The sequence below is a fragment of the Chrysemys picta genome, chromosome 5, assembly GCF_011386835.1.
Source record: "Chrysemys picta bellii isolate R12L10 chromosome 5, ASM1138683v2, whole genome shotgun sequence".
Classification (NCBI taxonomy): domain Eukaryota; kingdom Metazoa; phylum Chordata; order Testudines; family Emydidae; genus Chrysemys; species Chrysemys picta.
This window is the reverse complement of record NC_088795.1, coordinates 110834053-110857014: the sequence shown is the minus strand read 5'-3', so window position 1 is coordinate 110857014 and position 22962 is coordinate 110834053. Positions and strand designations below refer to the sequence as shown.

General features: G+C 41.3%; 2 protein-coding genes across 15 annotated transcripts in view; one reads left to right on the top strand and one right to left on the bottom strand.

Annotated features, from left to right (window-relative positions):
• The window catches only part of PACRGL (parkin coregulated like), a 38890-nt gene that overhangs the window by 12873 nt on the left and 3055 nt on the right, over positions 1 to 22962 (top strand). For 7 of the 12 annotated variants that reach the window (XM_065598167.1, XM_065598169.1, XM_065598165.1 and 4 more), the window contains 5 exons: positions 1836 to 1926; positions 6661 to 6795; positions 11456 to 11563; positions 15438 to 15518; positions 17463 to 18267. In XM_065598167.1, the coding sequence (XP_065454239.1) occupies positions 1836 to 1926; positions 6661 to 6795; positions 11456 to 11563; positions 15438 to 15518; positions 17463 to 17519 (472 nt within the window). In that variant the 3' untranslated portion in view covers positions 17520 to 18267. Of the gene's footprint in view, positions 1 to 1835; positions 1927 to 6660; positions 6796 to 11455; positions 11564 to 15437; positions 15519 to 17462; positions 18268 to 18865; positions 18980 to 22962 lie in introns of those variants that run through there. The other 5 variants (XR_010601914.1, XR_010601911.1, XR_010601913.1 and 2 more) reach the window with 1 other exon arrangement.
• KCNIP4 (potassium voltage-gated channel interacting protein 4) overlaps positions 18977 to 22962 on the bottom strand; it is a 404115-nt gene continuing 400129 nt past the window's right edge. For all 3 annotated transcript variants that reach the window (XM_005303438.5, XM_065598174.1, XM_065598175.1), the window contains exon 8: positions 18977 to 19885. In XM_005303438.5, coding sequence (XP_005303495.1) covers positions 19838 to 19885 — 48 coding nt within the window. In that variant the 3' untranslated portion in view covers positions 18977 to 19837. The remainder of the gene's footprint in view (positions 19886 to 22962) is intronic.

The following is a 22962-nucleotide window of genomic DNA, read 5'->3' as shown; positions in this document are numbered from 1 at the left end:
CAAAGACACCACCCCAGGGATACATTTTTATACACAGGTACAAACAAGTTACACATCGCTCCTGACGTATTGAGGTGCAACCCCTCTTCGTAGCAAGGTACACCCCCTTTACGTAATAAGGTGCCGCCTCGCACCTTGTACCTGTTGGTTCGATCAAAACAACTCTATCCATCATTTTACCCTTTTGCCCCTGTCATTGGGATGGGTCGGTCTGTTCCCTGTTATCTGTGGAATGTTCTGGTTATAGTGTATCTTGGTACCATGTTTATACTGTAACTATGCTAAATGAATATGTATTTCTGCAACATCCGCCCTTTCCTTGCCAAGTTCTATGAGCAGGGCCTGCCTCTTGCTCACAGCTTAACTTTGCTTCATATTAGCGAAGTCTTGACCATTACTTTAGTTCAGGCCTCATACTGGGCCTTCATTAGGCCTTCACTTACTACAGAGCCAAGAAGAGCCAAGGCCAGATCCTTCCCCTTATGGACCCAGATGGGACGATTCCAGAGGCTCCACAATGGGAAGGCTCACTGGTGCATGAATCTGTGGTGGATTGGTGGTCCCCGCCACCGACCTGCCCGGTGATCTCACCTTAGAACAATCCTTGCGACCGAGGAGCATCCCACGGATTCCATGGAGGCCACAGGGCATAAGGATAGAGCATTGGTGGCCAACAGGTGCAGGGCCAACCGTGAGACAAGTGCCAATCCTGGTACTCCTGGTGCTTCATGAACAGCCCCCCTGTGAGCCAGGCAATGGAGAGCGGGAGGAAAAAGATCCCGACCTTGATGCTTAGGAGTCTCAGGTTTCTGGGGATAAAGGTGGAACCAGCCCTGAGGAGGTGAGCAACTAGTCCAACTCATCTATTGCCCAAAATGAGGGCGAGACTGGTGCCAACAGTGAAAACAGTATCACCGGCACCGAGTATGCCTCTATTGTGCCCAGTGCCAGGAGCAATGTTGAACCCGAAGTCAGCATTGGTATCGAAGTAGCTGATGGTGCGGAAGTGGAAGGTGGTGAGACCGCCACGGTAAAATGGGCAGCGCAGGATGCAATGGTGCCGAGGAGGTCCCTTGCCCCGAGCCCAGCACCGACCCCACTTCCACAGACTGTGGAAGGGAAACATTGGAGTGTGGTGCCAACACAAAGGTTCAGCAGTCTGCCCAGCCAATGGGGCTATAAACGATGTAGCCCAGGTAAAGTCTTGGACCAAGGGAGAGGTCGGAATGGAAAGGCAAAGGTGGTCCTTTGCTTACTGATATGCTGCCAATGTGGAAACAGTCCGTACTGGCATTACCCTCATCGGTGCCGGACTCAACAGATAGGCTGGGGCCAGAACTGGTGTGGAGTGGTTAGAGGCACCATCCTGCATGCCAGTGCATGCTCTTTCTGTAGGAGGCAGAAGAGTCTCCACAAGACCTGAAGTGGTCTCAGTTGGTCTTATGTGACCTTTTCCTCTGTGCACTCGATGAAGAATGGCTCCTCCACCTCTTGAGAGAGGCCCTGGCTCCAGAGCACAAAACGGCAGCACTTTGAGAACCTAAGGATGACCTCTGATCCAACGTAGGCCATATAGCCTGTTTGAGCAGATGCCGATACAGGCATAGATATACTGGCACATGAAGAGAAGGGAGTTACCTATAGCGTTCTACCCAAATAGGGCTGTGCATTTCACTGGGAAGGCAGTGCATATTAGAAGTGTGTATATTTACCTTTACAGTGATTTTTGCAAAACAATTGCGGATCTTTTGGTATGAATAGAATGTTAAAGAAATTTACTGTTATATGCTGTTTATTTCTCTGTCCCATTTACTAACTTTTGTTCTACCTGATAGGTTGGTTCATGGCTCAGTAAAACACAAATTACAGTGGGAATGTCTTCCTGAAACTCTTCCATTTGATCCTCTTCTTATTACTTTAGCTGAGGTAAACTTGCTTTTCTTGAATAATAGAATAATACAATGCTTTTTTGCCATGCAAAGCTCAAAAAATGAAATTGGCATGCATTATTCAAAGAGGTGGGTAATTGAATGTTGATAACTACTATAACTAAAACAGCTGTTTACTTATTACTTCACATGTCAAGTGCCAACTCACTGTGATATCTAGATACTGTTGTGATTGGTGGTTTTCTAGAGACCCAAATTAAAATTTTAGACAACTTACAAGAATAAATAATATTCAGATGTTGAATATTTAGAGGCAAATCCAGTTCCCAGTGTCCAGACCAGCTATTTCAGTTCACAGGAAGGAACATGGGGAGGAACAGAGGACCTGCATAGAAGCAGATACTTTGTACTCCTCCAAACACCTCCAAGGAACTTAAACACTTATTTTACCCCTCTTAGTTTTATTCCCAACTGTTATACCTCATCTTTACCTCAGTGTGGAATCCAAAAAGTTATGTTCCTTAGGGGTTGTAGCTAGTGGATCTTTCTGGATTACTGGATGAGCTTTGTCTGGTGGACACTCACTAGTCTCCTTAATCTGGATCCAACCATTGGATCCCAGGTGCTCTTAGGCTGGCTGAGAATTGAAAAAAGTCTGGGTGTTGTCTTTAGGCTTCTATGCACTCTCAAGATGTACTTCCTCTCTCTGGTATTCCTTCCTGAGAGAGCATTCTACAGTTCTATTGGCTAGGCTCTGAATCTAGGACCAGCTCTTCCAAGCCTCCCTGTAGCGGGGTGGTTACCCCGCTCCTGCCTGGAAGGGTTTAAAACAGCCCTGGCAGAGGGCTGGGGCAAAGGGAAAAGCTACTGGGCTGATTGGGGAAGTAGCCACAGCTGGGCCATGCCCCAATCAAGCCACAGCTGGCCTGTATAAGAAGGCTGGGAGCCAGGCACTCAGCAGTCTCTCTCTGTCTTCAGAGAGAGAAGGGCCTGGCTGCAGGGAGCTAGACAGGGTACCTGTAGTGGAGCAGGGCTGGGGAAAGGCTGAGGGGCTGGGGAGCTCCAGCCTGGATAGCCCCAGGCTGCGGCCTGGTAGTAGGCCAAGGGGTACTGGGGGTTGCAGAGGGCAGCCCAGGGCTAGGCCAAGGCAGCAGGTCCAAACCCAACCTTACCTGTGATGAGTGGCCTATACTGCAGTCTGCTCCAGGGAGCAGGGGCTAGTTGATGACTGGCAGTGGCTTTATTCTGAGGCAGGGTGGGGATAGTGGCTGGAAGGGGAGACCCAGCGTGTGTGGGTATTGCCAGGGGGCAGCACCCAGAGCAAGGGGCACTGGGGTCCTGGGAGGGACACGGGGACCAGTGCAGAGGACAGGTGGATCACCGGCCTGCAGAGGGCGCTCCAGAGGGTGGAGAGCTAATTCCCTGGACAACCAGCAGGAGGTGCTGCAGGGGTGAGTCCGGCCCTCTTACACTCCCCCATAGCTCTTGCATGCTTCTAGAGTTGTACTGAAGTTGTGGATCCACTGGTTTACTGTTCCCCTCTTCAGGGAATAGAGAACAGTGAAAGCAAGAGGCACACAAACTTTGCAACAGAATTGCTAAATCAGTTGTACTTTACTCACAAACAAAGCACATGAGATATACCTCTATAGAAAATAACAAAAACCTTTATGCAAAACTCACCTTCCAGTGCCCTCACTACTCCAGGAGTCCTTTGGTCAGTCCTTTCAGGGTCCCAAGACTCTCCTTGCCACCTCCATTATTGTCTTCTCCTCCTCCCTCCTTCCCCACTCCCAAAAGTTAGTGAGGGCCTTCCCATTATAAGGTTGCAGTCCCCCCATTCAAGTGACTTTCCTCAGTGGCTTTGAGTTCCTCATCAGGTGATCTCATGGTTACATACTCACCTAGGAGAACTAGTTCCACTGGGTAGCAGCTAGCTTATTGTTTTAGGATGTTTCCATTTGAATGGGAGACCATCCAGATTAATGACTCTTGATTTCTCTGCATTATTAGCCCTTTGCTAACACTTCTGGGATCCTTATTTTGAGGTGGAGTTTTGATATAGAGATGTACAGACATACACTAATCCTTCACACCTTCCCCAGCAAAGGTCTAAGGGATAGATATTAGTGGCATCAGCAGATGCCTTTTTCTCTCTATCCTTGGGCTTTGGATCAACTTGTCCTTCTCTTTACCTTCCTCCCAGCTCTCTCCTTTTGCATACTCTCTGCTACACTAACTCGGAAAGGCAGAGGGGAAGGAAGATGAAGCACCTAATGGCTGCTGATTTGCAATTGCAACCAAAAATGATAGTGACTAGAGGGAAAACTTCAAGTAAAACCACCTTCCTAATCCAATATGAAAGGAGAAGTGAAGAGGAAAAGCTGTTCATTCTTTCTTCCCTTCTGCCCTTTGCAAACATCACATGAGTAGGATTCAGTCAGAGGGTGAGTCGGGAACAGAAAGGACTGTTACAGTACAGCGTTTTTCTTGCCTATAGAGAGTTGTAGCTTTCCTTCCCATCACACAAAAAATAAGCATGTTAGCTAAATGTTTCTGTGAAAAAAGAACAGTAGTTAATAATGGTGGTATTCAATTGTCTTTATGCTTCAGAGGCAACTTCCCCCTTGAATCCATTTGCCTTTGTTTTATCTGTATACAAACTTGGGAAGACAGGGATTTACTAGTTCTTATTTGGAAGATTTTCCTCACAATTATAAGGGCTAGAAATCTTAAATTGTGTACAATCTTAATCTATCATGGGAGTTAAATTAATACATAAAATAGGCCAGATGTGGCCTATATGCTGGGAGTTTGAGTATGATTTAGAGATTAGATTCTGTATTTTATGCGTTGTACATCAACTAACAATAATGCTGTTCTGTAATCTGTTTAAAATCTCCTTTTGACCTTATATAGGCCCAATAAATACTTATCCTAATAATGCTTTCTGAAGAACTGGAACATTTCAGTATAGCTCGTTATGTAGGTTGTGATAATGTATTGCTCTATTTGAATAGTTTTGTGTCTTAATATTATTTTAAATGGTTCTTGGAGACATTTCTCCCAGGGAATGAGAACTCCCTAATGGATTTCCAGTAATATTTTAAGAGAATTAATATTTTGAAAGCTAGTAAGCTTTTAATAAACCCATAGAGATATTGTAAAATGTCATTGTCAAAAGATACTATATCCCTAGTGTTAAACAGACTTTCAACTGAGCGGTAATGTTCAACCAAAACAGTTATTTTTCAGTTATCTTATTACGATTAGTCACTGTCAGTTTCTATAGATACCTGTTAGCGGCAATATATTTGTTTTTGAGCCCTCAGTAAGATGTACATCTCAAATCGGAGCAAGGGGGTGGGTGGGAATTACTGCTCCCAAGAAGCTAATCTAACCAAGTTACACCCCACAGTGATAAACATACTATAAACAAAGATAATAATATTTGAAGATGGTTAATCAGTTTGAGCAGTTGAATATTTTTTTTAAAATAATCTTTCTCCACATTGTGGTGTGAAGAGGAAGGCCTTTGGCATATTGGCCAAAATAGCTCATCCAGAGCTGAGTTTGGATCTCAGAGCTCCAGCTCCTGTAGGGAATCCTTTGATTCTTTTGTGGTTTCAGAGATTCTCCTGTCAGTCACCAGTTTCCTGGGTGTAAATAAATTTAGGTCCAACCCAACTATGCAAAGAGAACCCTCTCTTCAGTGAGTTAATCTTACTCACTGGAAGTGGGGCCTTGTAAACCAAAATGAATCAGTCAGTAAGCAGCCAGGAAACCTAGTAGAAAATATGCTCAAATTTATCCTTACCCTCTGTTCTTTGTACTGGTCACTACAAATTACTTTGTGTCCAGTCTTATTTCCTGTTTTCCCAACATTTGGCAGGGAGTTTGCCTTAAAAAACATTCTAGAAATCTCAACAAACTTAAATTTAGGGCGTGTCCACATTTGAAATTCTACAGCAGCACAGCTCCAGCGCTTTAGTGTAGACACTACCTATGCCGACAGGAGGGGTTGTCCCATCAGTGTAGGTAATCCACCTCCCCAAGAGGCAGTAGCTAGGTCAACAGACGAATCAGGTCAATTTAACTACACTGTTCAGTGGTGTGTATTTTTCACACTCTTGAGTGATGAAGGTGGGTAGACCTAACTTTTTAGTGTAGATCAGGCTTTAGAGTCCTGTATCAGACATGCTAGGCTGAACCTGAGCTATGTTTGATATTTTTGTAAGAAAAAATAATCTCTTAGTATTTGAAGTGGCTGAGGGACCTTCTCTCCCAGAACAAATCAAAGACTTCTGCCATATAGATTGTGAGTTCCTGTAACTCCTGTGATTCTGGATATCACGAGCCTGCACATTTGTACTGCTTTAAAGTGTCAGCCTTGTACCATGTTCTGTTTTAATTAAGGGTAGGGAAATCCCTTAGAGAGGTCATCCTATTTTCTGTTCATGGGGCTGTGGAGAAATTAGTTTGGGAAAATGGAATGAAAATAAAGAAGTACATCTGTTGATGAAAATGACCATATTAAAAGGGTAAACGTATTCTTTCACATATCAAGGAAAAAACCTGAATATTTAGTGAGCAGAGGTATACTCAATGAATCCACATGGTGGAGTAAGTGTGTTTTTATGTTTTTGAATGGCTGCAATAAAACATGAGCAATATATTGCTGCTAGAGGGAACCTTTTGATGTTTTACTGTAGTGTTGTGTTAAAAGTTGCATATTAACAAAAGATATTTTCCATATATATATATAAAACAGGGTTTAAGAGAGACAAAACACCCATATACATTTGTATCCAAGGAGGGCTTTAAGGAATTACTCTTGGTTGAAGATGCTATTGAAAAAGCAATTCCCTTGTTGCCTCGTCTAGTTCCAGTGTTAAAGGCTGCTCTGGTATGTTTCTCTTATTTTTCATTTATTGTACTCTTGGAATTTTTTTTCTTACAAAGATGAAGTCTAAAGAAAAAAGTCAGTTTGATACAAGTGTTGCAGATGGGAAATTGTCGGAGTCCTGGGATGACAGTAGCAACCTGTGAGAAATGGGGCAGCTCCCAAATGCCTCTTTAGGCTCTGAGAGTATGTCTACACTGCAGTGTAAGCCTGTGCTTGAGCCTGGGCTCAAGGCTAACCCCCCCCCTTGCATCTACACTGCAATTGTGTTAGCCCAGGGCTGGGACCCAGGGTCCCAGGATCTTGCAGAGCTGGAGGGTCCAAGCTCAAGTCAAGCAGGGTCCGAGCCTTATTACTTTGCAGAGTAGTCGCAACCCCACTTGACTCAGGTCGTGGGAGTTATCTGGAAGTATCCCACATCTTCCTTAGTCCTCTCTATCCCAAGAATCTGCACTCTGTTGAAAACAGAAGTCCCTTCCCTCCCTCCCCGTTGGAAAATGGAGGCAGCTTAGGTGAGCGTTAACCCATTCTATTCTGAGCACCAATCTGCAAGCACATTATCAGAGAGCCTCCTGGGTGGGCAATGGAGAGCGAACCGATCAAGCCTTTTGCAAAGCGGGGTGCTTCCTGGTAATGTGCAGGGTGGGCAGTAAAGTTTTCCCACAGTGTATCATGTTCCTAAGGCTAGAGTGACCACATTTTGGGGGAGGGGAAGGAGGAGTGCACTAGGGACTCTGAGATATAATTATTTTGATATGGCTCTGCACACTGCAGCGTGGACACCAGAGCACTAGGTTCGAGCACAGGTCAGAAAATTCTTAATCTAGGGTTAAAATATAATGTAGATGCTCAAGCCTAGGGTTCCCTAACACAGGCCAGCTAAGTTAACTGAATTCCCATTAACCTTGGTCTTACGTTGCAGTGTAGACATACTCAGAGTGTGGGAAATACAGAGGGACCTAGACAAATTAGAGGATTGGGCCAAAAGAAACCTGATGAGGTTCAACAAGGACAAGTGCAGAGTCCTGCATTTAGGACAGAAGAATCCCATGCACTGCTACAGACTAGGGACCGAATGGCTAGGAAGCAGTTCTGCAGAAAAGGACCTATGGGTTACAGTGGATGAGAAGCTGGATATGAGTCGACAATGTGCCCTTGTTGCCAAGAAGGCTAACGGCATTTTGGGCTGTATAAGTAGGGACATTGCCAGCAGATCGAGGGACATGATCATTCCCCTCTATTCGACATTGGTGAGGCCTCATCTGGAGTACTGTGTCCAGTTTTGGGCCCCACACTACAAGAAGGATGTGGAAAAATTGGAAAGAGTCCAGCGGAGGGCAACAAAAATGATTAGGGGGCTGGAGCACATGATTTATGAGGAGAGGCTGAGGGAACTGGGATTGTTTAGTCTGCAAAAGAGAAGAATGAGGGGGATTTGATAGCTGCTTTGAACTACCTGAAAGAGGGTTCCAAAGAGGATGGATCTAGACTGTTCTCAGTGGTACCAGATGACAGAACAAGGAGTAATGGTCTCAAGTTGCAATGGGGGAATTTTAGGTTGGATATTAGGAAAAACCTTTTCACTAGGAGGGTGGTGAAGCACTGGAATGGGTTACCTAGGGAGATGGTGGAATCTCCTTCCTTAGAGGTTTTTAAGGTCAGGCTTGACAAAGCCCTGGCTGGGATGATTTAGTTGGGAATTGGTCCTGCTTTGAGCAGGGGGTTGGACTAGATGACCTCCTGAGGTCCCTTCCAACCCTGATATTCTATGTTTCTATGAAATAGGCACCAATAGAACTTCAACATCATTGTGCTTTGTGTATAATATGCATATAATTGGAGGTAAAATAAACAGACCCCAGAGCAAATAGATAAGACTGTTTTATGCAAGGATTGAAATAAAATTAAAAGGGTTCAAAGAATGAAATGGAATAGATCAATGGGGAAAGAGGAATAACATTAGAAAATGGGATTAAGCATGCTTTTTAAAAATGTGTATTATAGTAATGCATTTGAAGGAATTGAAAGGTTATGGTAAGGCAAAATGGAATAGACCTGTATGGGGACTCTTAATACAATGGCCCCGATCTGCAAAGATACTTAGGTGCCTAAACCCCAGATTTAGACTTCTTTGCAATCCTGAAACCCCCCCACTTGGCTGCTATCCAGCCCTGTAGGAACCTGAACTCACTCAGTGCTAAATTTCCACTAAAAGTTCCCTAGGCATGTAAGTATCTGCCTCTGAGCATGCACACTGCTGCCTCACTCTAGGCATCTGGATTCCTCTCTCCCACCTAAGCCTTATTGTTATCCATGAGCCAGGGCAAGATAGGCGGAGAAGTGCCTGTTTTGTCTTTGGGGCCTGATGTGATCGGCATGCTCAGAGGTTCAGCATTGCAATGCCTAGCTCCCTTTGAGGATCTGGGCCCAACTCTCTTTTCAGGATTCTATTTCTAGTTTTCCCACTGACTTGCTGTATGAATTGAGCCAAGTCATTTAATTTTGCTGTGCCTCCATTTGTTCACCTATAAAAAGGATCGTAATTGTTATTTACCCCATGGGTTTTACAGGGATGGATTAATATTTGAAAATTCTTTGAGATCCTTACGTTACGGGCACTACAGATGAGTCAAGTAATATTCATAGGCGCCCACTCCGTGGGTGCTCCAGGGCTGCAGCACCCACGGGGAAAAATTAGTGGGTGCTCTGCACCTACTGCCAGCCAAACTCCCCTCACTCCCCACTTCCTCTTCCTCCTCCTCCTCCCCTGAGCGCGTCGCATCCCCACTCCTCCGCCTACCTCCCAGCGCTTCCCGCCGTCAAACAACTGTTTGGCGGCGTTAGCAGGGAGGAGGAGGAGCGGGAATGTGGCGCACTCGGGAGGAGGTGGGGAAGAGGTGGGGCGGGGATTTGGGGAAGGAGTTGGAATAGGGACAGGGAGGGGGCAGAGTTGGGGCGGGGACTTTGGGGAAGGAGTTGGAAGTGGGGGGGGGGGGTCGAGCACCCACCAGTGAGAGCAGAAGGCGGCGCCTATGGTAATATTTATAGTCTTTATCAGTTCCCTAGGCCTATTCTGGCAGTTCTAGTTATTCAAACTTTTTCAATGTTTATCCTTTACCTCTGAACTTTTTCCCACTTGTCTTCTTACAATGTAATGCTGAAAACTAAATGCATTTCTCTGAGGCCTAAGAAGTACTTCATATACATCTAATCCTCCCATTACCACTACAATCCAGTATAATACATAATTGATCATTACACAAAACAGTCATTAGTGTTCTGTAACACATATGTTAATGATCCACAATAGATCCTTGCAGGAACCTCATTCAATATCTTCTTCCAACCTAACACTACAATAGTTACTCTGGGTTTACTGATTTATTAGCTAAAATATTACTTACTATACTATAATTCCAGCTAATCCACATTTCTTTAATGCTTTTTAAAAATGTTAAGGGGTAATGTAGCAAACACCTGACTAAAACTGAGATTCTGTAGATGGACTTGTCACAGTTTCAGAGTAACTGCACCTGTATTCTATCCTTCATGTTTCACTTCGGGAGTGCCCAGTCAGGTCTCAGGTCTGCAGCCATCACCAGTCTCTGTGTGGGGACCCTTGCCTCACTCCCATCTGACATGGAGTTTTAAGCCTGCACATAGCCCTGCCTTACACTGGGATAGCCCCAGCAAGCAAGTCTACCTAATGGCCAGCACCTGTAAAATTGATTTCTGTCTCCAAGGGCTATGAGCAGTGTATTGCCAGACATTATAAGTTACCACACAGCTCTTTCTAAGCAAGTACATTTATTTTTAAGGTGAAAGCATTACAGAGAAGACATAATAAAAAACAATAAACTGATTGAAACCCTCACTAAACATACCAGGAGCCACCCATCAGTCTTATGGGGCCCTAGTAGGCCAAAGTATTTCACATGGTTGGGGCCGCTCTGTATGGAAGGTCTTGTCCTTTTGCTGGATCAAAAAGAAGACCCTGAGTCAGTTCACACACAGCCTTTTTAAGCCAAAAATGCTTTATTTTCCTAGTCCCAGGAACCCAGTTTGAATCAGTATATGTGAACCTCCCCAAGGAGGTGATTTCTCTCTGGAGATTTTCAGTGAGTATTTCACCGTAATCACCCCCATACACACTGTTTTAATTCCTGAAGGAGCTCTGGTAACCCTCCCCCAGGGAGTAGAACATAATCACATTCCCTGTCCCACAGTGTTACATAAACATCATAAAATATGTTCCCCCCAAAGATACTGCATGTTGTTTAACTACCTAGCTTGCTCTCCTATCAAATAAATAAATGATTAGTTGTCACACTACAGAATAAATGAAAAAGTCTGTTTCATTCTGAAAAACTTCTGAAACTTGCCATTAGAATCCAATATTGGATGCTGTGCTGTGTTGTTTGTTTCCTTTTCCCCTCCAAAAATACATTGGCATTTAAATGTTACATGCTTGATATTAACATATTCTATAATGCTGTACTTGTGTTTCGAAACCTCTTCAAACATTAGTTTCAGTGCTTTGAAAAAGTAAAGCACTGTGTAAGTGCTAATTATTGTACTCAAGAGATTGCTGTTTTAGCAAGCTTGCACATTTGATTGAGGATTACTGTTTGATAGCAGTTTAATTTTTTCCCCCCCTTGCAAGGCCCATTCAAACGGTGAAGTATTTGAAAGAGGATTGAATGCTTTGGTACAGCTGAGTGCCATCGTTGGCCCTGCTCTTAATGATCAGCTGAAACACCTACTCACAAGCGTAAGTACAAAAAATTGACACAGTAACTGTGCCTCTTCATTTCTTATGTTACTTTCGTTTAGAGAGTTCCTGTCATTTCACACAAAGATGATGGAACTTTCAGCTATTCCATGAAAGGCATTTCTTGATAAGCTTTAGCAGCGATCCATAGATTTATTTTATTATATGGTGAATTATAGTGCTCTAACATTCAGTATAGCTACTAGACCAAAAGAACAATTTGTACACTAAAACTCCCTAAAGACTGAGACAAATTAGTTAGTGTTTTGAAGAGACATTGTTTATTTATTATAAAATTACCTCTGAATTTTAAATATTAATATTTAGTAACAAAACCCATTAAAGTTGCTGTGATGGGGAGGACTAGGTCCGGAGGCCCCCTGCTGAAGGCCTTATGGCCCTGCCACACTCCACCCCAGAAAAGGGCAGTAGAGAGGTCCTCCGAGCTACCTAGAGTGGCTGTGTGGGAAGCAGCCAATCAGGGCCCAGCATGCATAAGAAGAGCTGCAGGGCCAGTGAAGGCCACGTGAATAAAGACACCCAACCACGAATGGCTGAGGCCCAGGTTATAGTTAAGGCAGAACAGAGGACCGTTGGGACTCCGTTTAGGACTTGGAAGGCTGCCCCAGGGACAGGTTTTTTTGTTTCCCCCCCCCCCCCCATTGTGGGGAAATGGGCCACATAAGAAGGTATTGCCTCCCCCCCCCCCCCAAAAAAAAACCCTCTAACTCAGAAAGGCAGTACTGGTACGATCATAGTCCCAGGACTCCCTGTAATTGGCAAACCTGGTAGACAAGGAAGAAGGATTGAGGCCCATGTGATAGAAATGGGAAAGCAGTTGTGGGTCTCGAACAACCCTTTTGCTGAAGGGAAGACCCAGCCTCCAGTGTCTGTCCTGAGGGAAGAGAATATGGGGAATGTACCTAATGTGTCGCAGGAACTGAAGCAGGGCCTGAAATTACTCCTGTGGAGAAGAGCCCAATAAGAAGCTCTGAGGGACAGCAGGGTTCCCTGACAGGTGGTGTTGGAGACAGAGGGAAACCTGTTTCACAGAGCCTGGGAGCTCAGAGAATGACTGATAGTCAGGACCCTTGGTTGGGCACCAGGCACCCCTACAACCTGCAGAACAAGATGAATGCTCTCTGGTATTAACTAAATAACAGGTTAAAGGCTTACAAGACCCAGGTCCAGGGAATAGAACAGACACGTTTTCAAATGGTGAAAGAGCTGACCAAGCAGCTGGGACAGACCAAGCAGGAGACAGCCGACCTTGAGAAGGTAAAGCTGGCACTGGCGGCCAAATGTAAACAGGTATCCAAGGAAAGCAAAACGTGTCTGCTTAGTGAGCGAGACACTGGGTACACAAAAGATGATAGGGAGGTGAAGGAGGTGAGCTGAACTAAAACTTGGAGGAGGAGGTCTCCAATCTAAAAGATAGACAGAAAGAGTTGGAGCATCTCCTTGTTTTGGAGAGGGAATGCTCTGCCTATTATAGAGACCAGTGGACCCATACAGAAATAGAGGTACATGAGAGAGAAACTCTCTCCTTTCAGAATTCTGAAAGAAAGGCAGCAGCAGAAGCTGAATCTAGAAAGGACCCGGCAAGCCTTTGAGGAGCAGCTTACCATACTGGGAAAAAAGCCAGAGACTAAGGCCAGAGAGTACCATGAGGCTTGTGTGGATACCAGTGGGTTGGTTGATGGGCTAGGCACCCAGAAAGGCCTCACGAAAGGAGTGGGTATCAGTCTAATAAAGAAGCAGGTGTCCTGTGGCACAAACACTAAGTTCCCATGTACAACAGTGCTGCAATAATGGCAATAGCCCCCTCAGCTACACAGTAAGCCTCTACTGTAAAGGACTGGGGTAAGCTAGAAGAGAAGGCTGCTATGGCTGATCGGAATCAGGCTGAAATCCTGGAACTACGGATACAGGTAGCTCAATACTGGCAGGATCTGGAAGAAATCTGCTCTTCGTGGGAAAGGATTGTAGGGCAAGCAGTAAAACAGGAGCAAGAGCTGACTCATCTCAAAGTTGAAAACGAAACGGCGGACCAACGGTGCTTACTGCTGCAAAAGGAGCTGACCAAGCTCCAAAACCTGATCAAGGTCCAGCCAGGGTCAAAGTCCAACTCGGGTAAGGAGAAAGCTGGAGTTTTGTGGACTGACGCCAGTACAGAAGGAAGATGGCTTGGATAGGGACATACACTCACCTGCCGAACCATGGATCTAAAAACCCAGGATCATGATATAGTGGCAAAGCAGGGCAACAACTGGACCTCTGCTAAAAAGAAGAGTTCTTCTCAGAGGAAAAAGGAAGCTAAAAATGGTCCTAACCTGCTGAATATCATCCACACAATAGTGTGGGTACAGAAAGAACAAAAGTAGGTGTTGCTAAGCCAGGTATTGAAAGCAGTGGGAAAAACAGTACAGTCCCTGATCTTTGGAAGTCCTGGAAGGGATCTTAACCTGGATAGAGAGATCCTTAACTTTGAAGAGTGTACGTGCAGATGAATCCAGAAGGATTCCTCTCCAGATCAGGAGGCCACAGTAAGAGTTTTTATTTCTGGAGAAATCCCAGCTCTGTTAACCAGCTTACAGGCTTTTACCATCTGAACACCCCACGTGATAAATTCTGACATGCCACTGATTATGGAGGGTTACATGCACTGTATGGGGTACCTACAAAAAGGGGGGGCCCGGGCTGTGGTCACTTTGTATTTCTCTGAGGAAGATAAGGGTATTGCCAAAGACCTGGTGGTGGACTTCCTAATGTAAGCTAAACAAGAAGCCCCCCCCCTCCTCCCTTGGCTGAGAAACATGGCTAAAGGGTACCTTTGGTCAAGCCCACCTTTGAGATAGGTTTGCTCTGAATAGAAGGAGCTCCCAGAGAGCCTGAACAATGAAAACCTCTCCAGACAAAGAGGAACCCTGATTAACTGGGGCAATGAGATGTTAAAAGCTCTCCAGGTAGAGAGGACTGGGAGAGCAACCCTGATAGACAAGGGCAGAGACTACCATGAATAGCTCTCCAGGTAGAAAGGCCTGAGAGGGAACCCTGCTAAAAAGGGGACAAGGATTATAAAAGCTCTCCAGGTAGAAAGGCCTGGGAGAGAAGTATTCTGAGGAAGCAGGGCAAAATTAATAGGTGTGTTGCAGAGCTACTTAAGGAAGGAGCCTGAATTGGAAAATCTCTCCAGGTAAGAGAGGCCTGGGAAGGAACCCTGACCAAAAGAGGCAAAGATTATAAAAGCTCTCCAGGTAAATAGGCCTGGGGGAGAAGATCTTGAGCAATCAGGGCAGAAAGTGAATAACTCTCCAGGTAGAAAGGCCTGAGAGGGAAGAGACAGATCCATTGGGGTGAGAAACTGCCAAATCTCTCCAGGCAGAGAGGCCTGGCAGGGAAACCTGAGAAACCAGGGCAAGGACTACTAAAGTTCCCTGTTTTTCCCCACTGTGTAAGAGGCCAGGGAGGGAGAGCCCTAACAAACAAAGGGGCACAGACAAAGGAACTCTCCAGACTAACTATTTCATATTCCTCTTGGTACCCTTGTTTTGCATCAAAAATAGTTGCAAACAAATATAAAAGCTGTCTGTCTTCGGATTTTATACTGCTACCCGTCATTGCAATAACTGAGCATTTTCTGCAAAGCTATGTTTTTCGTTACAAAAAACTTCGTTTTCCCCTTTTGCTTTTGACCATGTGTCTTACTTTGGAATTACCTACTATGCATAAAGTAATGAGTCTTTTTGCTTTTATTTTCCTGAATTAAGGTGAAGCAGTATTCTAAAGCAAAAGTAAATGTGGTTGGTTTTCATACATTGTACTTCAATCATTTTCTTTCCAAGTTATATTTATATTTTATTTTTTCCAATAGATTTCAAAGAGGTTAATGGACAAGAAATTCAAAGAGCAGATCACTGTTGCCTTACAAAAGCTAGAGCAGTATGGTGGAAAGGTGAGTTGAACAGATTATTCTCTGCATTTTACATTTTGTTAGAAAATATAAAAACATACTTGAATTTAAATCATGTCAAGAAAACTTTTGAGTTCAAGTCTCTGAATCCTTCAAATTAGAGCTTTGATCCTGCAAACACTTATATATGTGCTTAACTCTACATGCTGTGACTACTCTATATGTAAAATGCAGCATATGTGTAGATTTTGCAGGTTTGGGGCCTAGTGGTGTTGTGTATTGATTCATAATGTGAAAATAGCTTTATTTTCCTGTATATGAATGGTGACCTAGAAAAGAAATAGAATCTACTTCATGTAATACATAGTCACTTATAGCCTTTTATTTTACATTTCTATAGAGAATACTTTTTTATTTTAAATTATTGTCATACATCCCCACACTAATTTCTTGTGCTCCTTTTTAAGAAACGTAGGCGCACACCTTAACATGACATTCTAAGGATCCACACCTACATAGGGATCCATACAGCAGGCCTCTTACTCTCACGCTAAGTCCCATTCAATGGGACTCCATTGAGAAGTAAGTGCCTGTCCACACAGATGCCCTTTGCAAGATAATTGTCTAAAACATTAAACTGTTTCTGCTAGGAGGTGTGTGCATACTTACTGGTGAGATGGAACATTTGCTATTCTTTTCCTCCCTAGACACCAGAAGAGCTCTATAGTTCTACTTTCAGGGCTTGAAATTTGTGAGGAAAAAAGTTTATCTACTGCAGTGACATGTAATGTTTTTAAAATACTGGCTTTAGTTAACCTAAAGTATTTAAATGTCCGACAGTAAGCATCAGTTTGATCCAAGTTCCATTTCTATTAACATTTTGTCTTCCCAAACAAGCAAGATTTTTTCTAAAGCAATAATAAAACAATTACTAAGAAATACTAAAATTCTGTATATAAAAAGTAAGAGATATTGCATATATCTGATACATTTTTGAGAGTAGCAGCCATGTTAGTCTGTATCCGCAAAAAAGAACAGGAGTACTTGTGGCACCTTAGAGACTAACAAATTTATTAGAGCATAAGCTTTCGTGGACTACAGCCAACTTCTTCGGATGCATATAGAGTGAAACATATATTGAGGAGATATATATACACACATACAAAGAGCATATACGTTTTTGTATTCTACTTTCTGATTTCCAGTTCTTCTTTTGTCCTGTTTTCTACCCTCTCTTCCTGTTCCCTTTTCGTAAGAGAAATTCTCTTTACCAACCATTATTGAACCCTTCTTTAAGTTCTCTCACTCCTCCCTTGTTGTCTTTAAATTATCTCCTAACTCTTATCGAGGATTAATTCTGCCTTTGTCAAACACACGGCTTTTATTGATTTAATTGAGAATTACATTTGTAAGAAGGCTTTCGAATTGGGCATTTGATTTTCTTTCATTCTTTTCTTCCCCCCCCCTCCACCCCTTCTTGGGTACTCGCTTCAAATATTGAAGAGGAAAATAATGATGCCCTGTAAATGGTATTATTTAAAAACAATTTTCCCAGCAAGACACGTGATCTATGGAATTTTTAAATCCTGTATGTTTTCTCTGTGTGCGCGAGAGCCTTTAAAAAAAAAAAAAAAAAAAAATTAGAGTGAGAGCAGCAAGAACTTAGCAGTAGTTAATAGATAACCCACAAATCAGTGGTACATAAAACCTACCTCTCCCATCTATTTTCTTCTGTTATTTTATCATTTCTTTGCATGGTTTTTTTTAAGTTATTTGTCTCTGTTACTTTTCCTATGAGAGAGAGATTTGATCTCTCTCAAAATATTTAATGTTTTTTTTGTCTTCAACTCTCTTTTAATAGTTTAGTTTGTATGATGGGTGTTTAGATATGTATAATTTTAAGGAAATGTTATAACTCAGATACTTCCCTTAGTTGCCTTCAGAACTAAGTGCTTCATACTGTGTAAACTTCATTTTTATCAACAGGAGAGTGTTGCTATCATCAAATCTAAAATTCCAACCTATTGTTCCATCTCCTCGTGAACGAGAGACCCCTCTAGTCATTTACACTGCATGGTGTGGTTGTGGGCGTCAGAAGCTGACTGTGGATGCTGTTGGAATTTCCTTATGGTACAATTTATTCTAATAAAACTAACCACAAACATTCTGTAATCTGGTTTGGGAGAAAAATGAAGATTAAGTGAATTGTGTCCGTAATATCTTGTAATTGTGGCAAACAGTTATATCATTGTTATTATATAAATCTATTTGTGTATCCAGTCTTATGTTTACAGTTAGTCATTTATTGGTTATCTACCATTCATTGTTTCAGCTGTAAACAAAGTAAATGTTAATTCATTTTTGCTGTACATTCCTATTTCCTTAAATAATTCTGCCACACTTACGGTGTTATCAAATGTTACATAAAAGGTAGAATTTGATTGTAATTATTAATTAAGCAGTAACTAACTCCCTGCTAACGTGCATATACATATTTATTTTACATAGGTAAAACTTGCAATGATTTCTTTCCATGATGAGTGTTAGAGATGAAAATGTGTTTTCTGTTACAAAAGAACTGATTTAAAACTAGTTGTACAGTGTTGCTCTAGTAGTGTAAAATAATCAGGTGTTGATATTGGAATACTGTTTTTCATATTCCATCCCAGTAACCCTTTATTTTGAAAACTGTCACATTGGGAACTTAAATCTTAGCACAGTACTGAATTAACAGTTTAATACTTAATTCAGATGTGTGTATTGAAACAGTAAATCCATTTGGTTAAAGAAATGCCTGTAGTCTAGTATTTTTTCAAAAAACAAAAACATTCTGCTTGTTTTTTCTTTCTTGTATTTTATTTTTATATATATAATTTTTTTTATTTTTATTTTTTTACAAAATGTGCACATTTAGTTTACACAAACACACTACAGCAAATTTCAGGTGTACATGTATTGTACTACTCTTATTCCTACACTGGTGATAGCAGAGCAGCCTTCAACATTCCATCTCTACACCAGAATAGATACCTGATTTATTTTTGCAAAATAATAGTTGCAGCATTCTTTCTACTCCAGTAGCCTCTTCACATCTTTTGTGCAGAAATGTCACAATAAAGATTGGCATATCTTCAGTAGCATTTCAAAATATTGGCCTGGAATCACTGAAAACAATAGTATAGTAATTTTGATCTCTTAATTGTGATGGGGGAAAGATAATCCATTTTAATCTTTCACGTCTGTGCACTTATGTTTTTTTAGGTCCAGAATTAAAGCTGTTCCTACTTTGACAGAATTAATGTTCCTCAAAAATGTAATAGTAGTACTGCTTATAAACAACATTGGTGAATAGCTAAAGTTTCTGCTTCTTTTTCACTCCCTTTTCATAGTAAACAGACCACTGATACAGATATTAGACTGTCTAGATATTACTGCATTCTGAGCACTGAAGTGAGATGGATGCTTCAAAAGACCATTATCTCCTTTTTTCCTCAGTAAAACCGGTAAGACACGTACTTCTGGAAATAATGGTAGAATTAGATTTTCTTCACAAAGAAATTTGAACTCAGAACCTTTTCAGGTCCTTAATTTTGAGCAGAAAACTTTACTGACAGTCCAACCCGAATTACACATACAATATATAGGACTTCAGGTACTCATTTCATGAAAAATTCATAAATGCAGATTTATTAGGTAAGGATGATCTATTTAATACCTATCAGTGTTATATGTCTATCTGAGTCATTAAATTTTTTATTATAAAAAAGATTTCTTCCTCTTATGTAAATTAGCTGGGCTTCAGTAAAAGAGGAAAGAAGGCCAAATAAAATTGGATGTTGTTACAGGAGATGTATTGCTCATCAACTGTACCAATCTTTACTCAAAGTATTATGTAAAAATGAGTATTACACCATACAAATGTGAAAAAGAAATACAGGGTGATTTCTCTGTAAAACAGAGGCTGATACTTTTTAAGGATTTTTAAGACACTTAAAATTCTGGGGCTGAATCCATAACAAACAAGTATCAAAAACAGCTATTTCTGATCTCCTTGTGTTAAAGCCTCTTGTATCTAGGGGTTGGAATGGTAATAAAGCTGTATAATGGCAGATGCTATGCTATTTTTGGGAGTTGTGGGGTAAAACCTAATATTTTTAGAATATCCCATTGGATAAAGGACAAATTATTACATCCTAACCTTTGGGAGGAATGCTTTATAATAAAACAAAACTTATTTGCATAATACGTGTCTCAGTGTAAAGCTGAGCAATCCTACATATGGTAAATGTGGCAAATCCAGCTTTAAGTAATGTTGCAGAATAGTTCACATTTGTCCATTAATTGCAGAGTAAACCACATTGTTAAATCACATTTTCAAAGAGCTGCATGGAACGCATTATGTTTTCATCCTGTAAGAAGAAAAAAAATACATCAGATTATTTTAAGAGTATAGAGGGAAAAAGTGGGTAGAAGTCACTAATGTTAGTTACTGACAGCAGCAACTTGTTTGGAAAAATTAATAAGTGATGATAAAACTTAACACTGAAACTGGTAGTGATTTGAGAAAAAAATTCCAAAACTATTAATAAATAGTTACTGAAATTAAAAAAAATTAACTGAAAAGAGCATATTCAGTTCATTTGTGTTTTTGTTAATCATTCTGTAAAACAGTCTACACTGTTTTGGAGGTAATCAATTGATCTTTTGATACTCTGTAAAAAATAGTATATAAATAAGTGGTAACTTCATATGTGCAGTTTGAGTACAGTCAATAACTTCCATATATTTGAAATTGTTGCCTGGCACAGTATATTCTCCCCAAAAAACCCTTTGGCATTGTAGAGGACTATTTTGTAGATTGAAGAACAATTTAAAACTGAATCAGCACATGCATGCATCACTGTGTGAACTAAGCATCTTGATGATTCTCTCAAATACATGGTTAAAATTGTTGGCTCCTCAGCTCAGATTTTTCCCCACTGGCAGTACAACATAGTGTTCTCTGATTCTACTTGTGTGTGTTGATATTAAATTTAATCCATTTTTATTTAAACTTTTAGAGGTGCCTTTACACAGTTATCTTTCTCAGAATCATCAAAATGTACTGGTCATCCCACACTAAATAAATATACATAATAATGATGAAGACTCTCAGCAGTTACAATAAAACTACCCCTTAACGTCCACCGCTCAATACCTAAGAAAATAATTCAGTCATGTATTTGTCCAACTTTTGGACCAAAGGAAGAGTGAATTTAAGAGTAGAGAGTATCTCATGAAGAGTGCTACCTCCTAGATCAAAGTAGCTCCAGCTCCTTTTCAGCTGTGATCTCTCACGTAATTAGGGCCTAAATCATTCAGGGCTTTCTTAATAGGTTAAAATCCTTGCCTTGAATTCCACCCAGAAGCTTATTGATGATAAACTCTCAGCACGAAACTCCACCTAATAAACTAGCTCATGTTCTTCCTTAGCTCTAGTTTCCAAGTGGTCTCGTCATGTAGCTAATTACCATAAACCAATCTCAAGGTGAGGGTTACTTGTCTCAGCAAATGCAGTTGAAAGAAAGTGTACTTGACCATGTCCATAACCTGGGCATCTAGGAGCAATCAAGTATCTTCTTAAAACTGCATGGGTTCTGCAGCCGTATTTAACAAATGGCGTTTGTACTCTCTCACTGAAGTATATGTGTATAATCATATGGCTCCTTCTCCCAACCAACATGATCTGTCTTATATGGATTGAATTGCAGCCAATAGATCCTCCCTCCACTCCCTTCAATAGTTTATTCATTCTACTCCATTAATGAGGTCAGATGTGATAAATAGTAGTAAAATACTTCATAACAAATCCAACAACAAAACCTTTCTTCACATGATGTTCTAAACAGAACCAATAAATACCAATTACCTACCAGCAAAAGATGTCTCTACTACTAGAGTTGTGATGCTGTGTGGAAGGCTGTCCAAATTTCCTCTTTAATAACAGGATAGAACACCAGTCTTCGTAATGGTAGCAAGCACATTTTTTACCCACTGCACTGTACAGCTGTCCCACTTCCTACAATCTCTTTTCAGGAAAACTTTGGGCCTGACAGCTAAACATAGGTCTAGCTTGTGTTTTAAAAGCTTCTTTCAACACTCTTTCTCAGTTCCGAAATAGGAAATGAACAAGGGACTCTGTTCTTAGTCTTCCTATTCCATCAACATTGTGATGTTGCTTTGTACTTCAACTATAAATCAGTGGCTGTTCAAAAGAATTTATTCACTCTGAGCTAATAACAATCAGATATCTTGTTAGACAATTGATGATAGTGCTAGTATAGGTGTTTAGGCCAATGCAATTAAATCTAGTGGTACTCTTGGGCTCTCTTTACTATCTTTTATGCAAGACCACAGACTCTGATATACTGTAATTGTAATCAATGCTATTGGCCTTGGAAGCTACAGAGTTTTTTTTAAGTTAATAACTAGTGAAGAAGACTACTAACTACATTAGTTTCTTCTATGCACAGTTATCCAACTAATAGTTAGTTTACAAGTGTAGCAAACCCAATTACAGTACCAACTCCTAAATTATAGAAAAGTATCAGAAAAACTGCATTTCACACTGTATACACATTAATCTTGGTGATATGGGCTAATACACACAAAACCATTTTTAAATAAAACAAGGACCTGGTACTGGCATTGGCTGTTGAAGGCTGATTTTGATCCTGCTATTCTGAAATGATTGTATTTCAGGACACACTGTGGGAAATGCAGTTACACAGAATAATTTTGCAGAAGAGAATTTCTTTGTTTTTGGTTCATTTATGTATTGTTTTATCTCTAAAATTGATGAATAAAGGATAACAGAGTGAACCTATTGCAAGAAGTAGAAGGAGCACTGAGAAATTCCATTGTTTAATAATAAAGATAGAATCTATGAAATTAAGTCTGGCTACAGACCGAAGCTAGATGTTAAAAAAAAAAAAAAAAAAAAAAAAAAGATTTTTTGGGCAAGAGTGATTAGATGCTTGACGTGTCATCTTCCATGTCGCTACTTGTAATTTTTAGTGTTGGCCTGAACAAAGTGTCCATATCTAACACAACCATGCTTATCATTAAGCTCTCTTTTGAGTGATCTGAAGCTCATCAAATGTGGGTTTTTAAGGAGTCAGGGGAAGAACAAAACACTGAGAATATCTGCTGATAGTCTTGAAAAGCCAAGTTCCAGGCATTGATGCCCAACACCCTAGCAGCCGCGGCAAGATGTAGGAAATGAATTCCCAAATTACTGGGTCCCAAAGTATGTAGGGATTTAAAGGTTGTCACTCATGTTATGAATCCGAGATAGACTATAGCTGCCATTGCCAACATATCTGATTACTCAGAAACAGCAAAGGCTATAACAGCCTGCTGAAGCCATGAATCATTCTGGAAAAGAACCACATTGTTGCCCTTACTGCACAATCCTCCTCCATTCCTATAGATGAATTTTCCTACC